General features: G+C 40.1%; 1 protein-coding gene across 2 annotated transcripts in view; it reads right to left on the bottom strand.

Moving 5' to 3' along the window:
• Positions 1–1,858, bottom strand: part of ptpn11b (protein tyrosine phosphatase non-receptor type 11b) — a 41,553-nt gene extending 39,695 nt beyond the window's left edge. For both annotated transcript variants that reach the window (XM_053643080.1, XM_053643081.1), the window contains exon 1: positions 1,776–1,858. In XM_053643080.1, the coding sequence (XP_053499055.1) occupies positions 1,776–1,789 (14 nt within the window). In that variant the 5' untranslated portion in view covers positions 1,790–1,858. The remainder of the gene's footprint in view (positions 1–1,775) is intronic.
• Between the last annotated feature and the right edge of the window lie 7,109 nt (positions 1,859–8,967).

Genomic DNA, 8,967 nt, shown 5'->3' with positions numbered 1-8,967 from the left:
CTCGGCCCAAATCCGCAGAAAAGCTGCTGAAGTGTTGAAAAATTGCAAGCTCCTCTGAATATTGCGGAGTTTCCTTTGACTTTGCGTTCGTTTCTGTGATCGCGAAATTGCTAAATCCTGGAGGGACTGTTTGAATGATCGCACTAATATAATTCTGTGACTTTCCTTGCAGCCAGATGATTATCAGAGTCGTGCTATTATAGAAAATTAATTGGCACCTAATGACCAATCAGAATCGAGCATTCAACAGCAATGTAGTATGATTAGAAGTAATGGCTCATTTGGTGCAAGGTACTCAGAATGCATTAGACCTATTTTAATATTCTTACTCTTCTTTTTATTATTATTATTATTAGTAGTAGTAGTAGTAATAGTAATAGTAGTAGCAGTAGTACTTACATGTGCTATATTCCTAACTGCAAATAATTTAGCATAATTTCAAATAGTACACAATCCATTTCTGCACCAACAACAGTTCTTATTTAATTCATCACTCACGTGTATGTGCCTTGCCTCTTTCTGAAAGTGCACACTCCATCTCACGCTGCAGATGTTCTTTACTAAATGTAGTACAAGTGTGTGGACACAGAGCTGGTTTGTCCTACTGAGAGTGTGTTACTGTCCCCATGCTACTGTCCTACTGTTTACTCAAGACCAAGGCAGAACACCTGTCCAAACATACACTGCCCCTAGGACTCCAGCAGCCTGCGGTCCTGTTTATTTGGGTGTATTTACACCATCAACCAAACACCATTAAAATGTTCTCGTCTCCAAAAGATCAACAGAGTTATAAATTATACTGGAAGACCTATTTGTTTTGGGGGTTTTTTGTTTTTTTTTTTTTTTTTTGGGGGGGGGGGGGGGAGCAGGGGGGAGCAGGGGGGGAGTAATGAAAGCAAAAACAGAGATAATGACACACCATAAGCCTTAAGCGCTGCCATGATTTGCTTAAATCAAGGTACCAAACTGTACTTTTGGTGTATCTTTTGGACCTTTAGTATGTAGCCTATATTTCCCCTGTGAAGGTGCATGTACTGTACCTTTAATCAACTTTCAGAGTAAAGATTTAAATCAGTGGTCATTAAGGTCAAATGTACCTTCAGTTCTTTTGAAAGGTAACAGGCATACAGGAAAGGTACAAGAGATGTTTTTCGTAATGGAAAAGTACAGTTTGGTGCCATTTCTCCATATAAAAGCTACAATATAGCCTACATCCAGGCTCTGTCATTCCAACTAACAATGTGACCCACTAATATCGTACAACAACTTTTAGCAATATAATTATAATCGCTATTCTCAATATATCGACCCACCTTTAAACAAACTGTCATTCTGTCATTCAGAGAAATATGCATATATATATATATATATATATATATATATATATATATATACACATATGTATGTATGTATCTATGTATGTATATATATATATAACGTTTTAGCACAACCTACATTTTTTTGTAGTCAAATGTAGCACACTAACCGAGCTTCACTACGTACAGACATTATTTCTGTGAATAAATAAACACAATAACAGCACAATTCAATTCCGCCAGGACTCGCGCTATACCGATACAATATTACTACACGGTTAAACGGTTAACAACTTAACACCGATAAACTCCTGGCTCTTCTGCACCCAATAGCGCTAATTCGAGCCATAAAATCCGCAGCCCGGGCCGGAGAAAGGAAACAGTCGCCTGAACAAACGTAAACAGCCCTGACAAGAAGAACCCGAGCGCCGGCTGTATCCCCGCTTCACGTTAGCTTACCTCCGGGAAGTCATGGCGGCCGCTTGGCTGCTGAAGGCCGGTGTGAAGGGAAAGGGAGCGCGAGCTGCTGCAGCGAGTCTTCCCGCGCGCGTATCTCACTGTGCTGAGCCGAGAGCTAGCGCGAGCGCAAGCGCGTGACAACCGGCACTCTCCGCCTCTGGCGCGCGATGCGCTGTGACACAGAGGCTGCGTCCCAATCCGCAAACTACCTACCTACATAGGCTAGTAGGTCATATACGTACCCTACTTCAGGTGACGTACATGGAATAGCACCTTATGTACATGTTTTATTCTCTGACATAAGACAGGTGTCGAACTGCATATTAATGCACTAGTTCAGTTAGGTTTCGTTTAGGGTTAGATCAGGGTTAGGTCAAAGGATACGTGAGGGGTGGGTTAGGGGTAGGTCAGGGTTAGGGATAGTTTATGGTTATATTAGGGTTAGGTCCGAGTTAGAGTTACATTATAGTTTAGGGTTATTTCAGGCTTGTGGTTAGGTTAGAGTTAGTTTAGGCTTAAATTAGGGTTAGGCCCGAGTTAGGGGTATATGAGGGGTAGGTTAGGTCAAGGTTAAGGCTATGGTTAGTTTAAGCTTAATTGAGGGTAAAATTGGGAGTATATTTGGGTTAGATAAGGGTTAGGTTAGGGTTAGTTTATGGTTATATTAGGGTTAGGTCCGAGTTAGAGTTACATTATAGTTTAGGGTTATTTCAGGCTTATGGTTAGGTTAGAGTTAGTTTAGGCTTAATTTAGGGTTAGGTCCGAGTTAGGGTTATATGAGGGGTAGGTTAGGTTAGGTTTAAGGCTAGGGTTAGTTTAAGGTTAATTGAGGGTGAAATTGGGATTATGTTTGGGTTAGATAAGGGTTAGGTTAGAGTTAGCATTAGGTTAGGGTTAGTTATGGGTTAGATTAGGATAAAGACATTTCATTTTTAGGGATAGATTATGGTTAGGTCAGGGGTAGCATTAGGTTCAGGTTACCAGGGCTGCGATTAGGATAAGGTCATTTCATGGTTAGGGTTAAATTAGGGTTGGGTCAAATTTCGGGTTATGGTGGTGGGGAATAGGTCTGTAATTTTTTTAAATGCTTATATGTAAGATTTTAAGGACTAAGATTAACAATGATTATGTGCAAGATCGAGACCAAAATACAATGCCACATACCTTAGTTTTAGTTGTTTGTTTGTTTGTTTGTTTGTTTGTTTGTGCACACTATTGTGGTAGTATGCAATTGTGACACACATCAGTTAGAGGATATGCAAAATTGAGGAATTTACTCACAGAATATTCACAGAATATTCACAGAATATAAGAGTAAAACATATAACTCAGATGATTTATTAATAAGTCAGAGAGATCTTTTTACCTATTTGCTTTTACTTCATTTACATATTTGAGAGAAAAACAGTCAAATGTCTTTTTACAGCACTGCATGTTCTATAACTGCTATGAGTCATGCACAAATTGTTGCTGGTTTATCTTAAGTGTCAAAGGCACGGTGCGGAAATTATATACTTCTCTTGAAATGGCGCTCCTCTTACACAAGCCATGACACACTCGTTCAACCATATTCCATCTAATTACTGCCATCTGTATAGACCTATAATGTTAATAGTCATGGTGCATGTTAATAAAGGCCTACAGTTATGCCACTCAGTACAGTATGTCAGTAAGTGAAAAGAATGGGATATGCAGCACAGATCCATCATCAGTGTGATTTGGAGGTGGCAGCTGTGGGCACAGACTCCAGTGTGTGAGCTTTGTACTGATGCCTTGGCTGTGCTGACGTCACCAAAGATTAATCTGCCCAGGGGATGGCATTATGCAATTGTCTTGGACACCAGACGTTCATCTACGGATTGTTCTCTCTCCGTCTGTGTGTCGCTGATAGGATCTGACCTGCTGATCTCTGCACTGGGTAAGCGTGCCAATGCAAATCAGTTACTGTTCCACAGTTATGTCTACATCAGGTTTTATGCAACTGCATGGCAAGGTTATAATGACGAACCCACAGACTATGATGTGGGAAAAGCAAGTACAATTTAGAAACATCGCTTTAACTAGCATAAAAATGTTAGTGAGGTCCACGTTGAGAGATTCAAGAATTTATTGTCACAAGCATTCCTAGTATGAATTTTTTGTTTGCATATGGATGGTGCAGTAGAAGATAAAAAATATAAATATTAACAAATACAGTATGTGTCTTAGTGAATAAATCACAATGCCAAATGTGTATGAATGTGTACTATGTGTATGTAATGTTGCTCATTTTTAATCTCCATTAAGTTTTTCTTCCATTCTTCAGTCAGACTGTAAGACTGTTGAATGATTTGGACATTACACATAATCTTCCATTCAGACAGACTGTAAGACAGTTTCATTATTTGGTTTACAACACAGCCTAACTTAATTGTTGATTTCAATCATCCAAAAATAGCTAATTTCACAAGAACTTAGGAGCGTTTCTGACGTTTGCTTTCATATTTCTTAAAAATGACACAGTGACTTCACTTCCTTTTAAAGGAGTGCACAATATAAGAAGAATATTCCACCATTTTGTTTGCTTATTGAAATGAAGATTTTTACCAGTCATGTCACTATTTTTTGGCAAGTATCTTTTACAAAATTGCCACAGTGACCCGATATTATATTAAAGAACAGATATATAGAGTAGAGATCCATCCATCCATCCATTTTCCATACTGCGTATCCACAAGGAGCCTGGAGCCTATCCCAGGGTACAGGAGTGGATTTAGTGAACTGGGCACCATATTCAGTGTTTTAACATAGATATTTAAATTTTCAGCATGCATTATTTAGCATTAATAATTACAAGTATATAGAATTAGCATTTTTAGCTGGCAGTTGGCTTCTTAGGGCCCAAGGCGGTTGCCTACCTTTGCCTATTACTAAGTCTAACTCAGGGCACAAGGCGGGCGACACCCTGGACGGGGTGCCAACCCATCGCATAGCACAATCACACACTATGCACAATTTGGAAATGCCAATCAGCCTACAACATATGTCTTTGGACTAGGGGAGGAAACCAGAGTACCCAGAAGAAACCCCCAAAGCACAGGGAGAACACACAAGGGGGGAGGTGGGATTCAAACCTCAAACCATGGAGGCGTGACTGAGACAAACGTGTTAACAGAATGTGTTAAATCTGTAAATTACAGAACAGAAATTGTCATTATTTTCTATTTTATGAATTTAAAAAAAAAAAAAAAAAAAACATTTTTTCACATTAAAAAAAGTTTTTGTTGAGCAAATTTATGCAGGCAGAACATTCAGTTCTAGGGGGAACATTTGTTACGTACCATAATTAATAAGAAAGTGCAGATGTAAACTTTTCTAGTGTCTACATTTGAAGTAAAACATACAAGTGACAACTTTTTCATACACACATATAAAGAGACACATATTTAGATACAAAAAAACCACAAACCTTCCAAAACTACTGAGGTCCGGACCTCAGTGTCCTCACAGCTACTTACATCCATGTGTACAATTATATAATAATATAATAATGTAATATGTTTTGTATGTTATTTCTACACTAAAAACTGTAACCTGAACACATTATGTTTATTCTCTATAATTCCTTCATCATTGTGCTTTATGAAGACGGTAAGGAATGCTTTGGCATGGCAGGGGCGAGGCCAGACCCCATCCAGGATGTGTCTGTGACTTCACTGCCTAAGGAGTCTAAACTAAAAAAAAAACAAAAAACCCTTGGACAGAAACAATGGGAGCCACAGAGGCGTTGATGTGCCCAGACAGCTGAAGCCTTGTTACAAGCTCTAAAAGGCCCCTTTATTACACCAGTGGGAGCCCAAAAAACACACAGACGGTCTCTGCTCATCCAGGGATGGATCATTTCATCCTTATTTCCCATCCAGCAGAATCAAATGGATTTTTCCGTCAGCTGTCACATGACTCGGCTCTTTGATAGGATTTGGTGGTTGTGCGTGTTCAGGCAACCCTGAGCTAGCCATTTTGGCTTACATTTTGTTTAGAAGGATGGTAGCTGGTGCTTTATTCAGAAATGGATTTCGGACTTTCCAGTAGAGAATGAAAAACACAAGAACCAGGTCTTACATATAACATGTGGCAACAGTACTGTGGTATTGTTTTAAAAAATACATATATGCTTTGTTCAAAACCACAAAAAAAGATCTGCACCTTCTTCAAAAAATTAAACAAAAATAAGACATTATCATGATAGGATGTAATGTTGTTTATACTTGTTCCTAACAAAATACTTCTTTTAGCATTAGAAGCTGGATATCCTTGAACGAAAAATCCACCATGAATGACTTTTACACGAGAATTTATAATTAGTGCTATTTTTCACAGTGCAAAAGATTTATTGCCTTTTTTTTTTAAATTTTTTTTTTAAATTTCAGCGGTAAGTTGGTCTATTTTCACTGGGGAACTGTATCTTACATTACCCACAATGCCGCTCGACTGCACTTGGCGCCAATGAGATTTCATTGCTACCTCGAGATCGATGCAGCAGCTCTTTAATCCTTTAGTCTATCCAGCTCTCTCACCTCCTCATCTGTACTCTCTGCTCAAAAGCTTCAACTTTCATGTGAATTATGCTAACACCACTGTCATGCTAGTCATCTCGTAGATCATTAACTAGCCGAGTCGCTGTAAGTCAGCACAACCGCACTGTGTACTGTAGCTGCACTGCATTCTGGAATTTTGAGTCCAAAGTTTACTGTCTCCATGCCTTCCATGTTGTATTTCTTACTTAATTATGACATGAACATTGATGGAAATGTTGAGTAAGAAAAGAACCTCTTGTTCTCCGGAGCTAACAGTAAACCCTGACCGTTGTCCCTTATGTTTAAGATTAAATTTTTTTCCTCTTATATTAAACACCATTTAACTGCACTAGTAACGTCCCCCAGTGACATCAGTGCGGCACATAAATGCTAACTCACAAGAGAATAACAATGCATAACACATATTTCAATATACAGTATCTTACAAAAGTGCGTACACCCCTCACATTTTTGTAAATATTTGATTATCTTTTAATGGGACAACACTGAAGAAATGACACTTTGCTACAATGTAAAGTAGTGAGTGTACAGCTTGTGTAACAGTGTAAATTTGCTGTCCCCTCAAAATAACTCAACACACAGCCATTAATGTCTAAACCGCTGGCAACAAAAGTGAGTACACCCCTAAGTGAAAATGTCCAAATTGGGCCCAAAGTGTCAATATTTTGTGTGACCACCATTACTTCCCAGCACTGCCTTAACCCTCTTGGGCATGGAGTTCACCAGAGCTTCACAGGTTGCCACTGGAGTCCTCTTCCACTCCTCCATGACGACATCACGGAGCTGGTGGATGTTAGAGACCTTGTGCTCCTCCACCTTCCGTTTGAGGATGCCCCACAGATGCTCAATAGGGTTCAGGTCTGGAGACATGCTTGGCCAGTCCATCACCTTCACCCTCAGCTTCTTTAGCCAGGCAGTGGTCGTCTCGGAGGTGTGTTTGGGGTCATTATCATGCTGGAATACTGACCTGTGGCCCAGTCTCTGAAGGGAGGGGATCATGCTCTGCTTCAGTATGTCACAGTACATGTTGGGATTCATGGTTCCCTCAATGAACTGTAGCTCCCCAGTGCCGGCAGCACTCATGCAGCCCCAGACCATGACACTCCCACCACCATGCTTGACTGTAGGCAAGAAACACTTGTCTTTGTACTCCTCACCTGGCTGCCACCACACACTCTTGACACCATCTGTCCCAAATAAGTTTATCCTGGTCTCATCAGACCATAGGACATGGTTCCAGTAATCCATGTCCTTAGTCTGCTTGTCTTCAGCAAACTGTTTGCAGGCTTTCTTGTGCATCATCTTTAGAATTCCTTCTGGGACGACAGCCATGCAGACCAATTTGATGCAGTGTGCGGCGTATGGTATGAGCACTGACAGGCTGACCCCCCACCCCTTCAACCTCTGCAGCAATGCTGGCAGCACTCATACGTCCATTTCCCAAAGACAACCTCTGGATATGACGCTGAGCACGTGCACTCAACTTCTTTGGTCGACCATGGCGAGGCCTGTTCTGAGTGGAACCTGTCCTGTTAAACCGCTGTATGGTCTTGGCCACCATGCTGCAGCTCAGTGTCAGGGTCTTGGCAATCTTCTTATAGCCTAGGCCATCTTTATGTAGAGCAACAATTCTTTTTTTCAGATCCTCAGAGAGTTCTTTGCCATGAGGTGCCGTGTTGAACTTCCAGTGACCAGTATGAGGGAGTGTGAGAGCGATGACACCAAATTTAACACACCTGCTCCCCATTCACACCTAAGACCTTGTAACAGTAACAAGTCACATGACACCAGGGAGGGAAAATGGCTAATTGGGACCAATTTGGACATTTTCACTTAGGGGTGTACTCACTTTTGTTGCCAGCGGTTTAAACATTAATGGCTGTGTGTTGAGTTATTTTGAGGGGACAGCAAATTTACACTGTTACACAAGCTGTACACTCACTACTTTACATTGTAGCAAAGTTTCATTTCTTCAGTGTTGTCACATTAAAGGATATAATCAAATATTTACAAAAATGTGAGGGGTGTACTCACTTTTGTGAGATACTGTAAATATATTTCATGTCTTTTCTCACTTTGGTCTAGCAAATTTCACCAGTATTGAAACAAACAGGTTACTTAAGCAGATCAGTTTGTATTTCACTTTATTTCATGGTGGTGGGAACACAAGACACAAGTAATAAAGTTAGTAATGGGAATGTCATGCCACTCTCATTCTGAGCACTGCCCTTCAGGTATATTTTAATCAAAACAGTAGTTTACAAAGGCCAGTAATGGAATCCACTCAAAGACATAAATAGATATTGAAAATAGCATTTAAACAGTAAATATTCTATCTGTAGAGTCCAGAACATCTATTATTTTTTTGAGGCATTCTGGGATATTCTCATAAACAGTATTAATACAAATATTAATATCTATGAATTCATTTACATGATGTGATGATGTGGATAATACAGTGGCTAAACAGAATGCATGGAGTTGATTATTAAAGATGTTGACTCTGTCACCGGTGAGTGAAGATGGGTTTAAGGCAATTCTCAGACAGTTCCCATCCAGACAGTGGATGTTCATGCGTGCGCCCCAGCTTCATGAGCCCAGCACTCTGTCCTTTC

This window comes from Ictalurus furcatus, chromosome 15 (genome assembly GCF_023375685.1).
Source record: "Ictalurus furcatus strain D&B chromosome 15, Billie_1.0, whole genome shotgun sequence".
In the NCBI taxonomy this organism is placed as follows: domain Eukaryota; kingdom Metazoa; phylum Chordata; class Actinopteri; order Siluriformes; family Ictaluridae; genus Ictalurus; species Ictalurus furcatus.
This window is presented reverse-complemented; position numbering and strand designations above follow the sequence as displayed.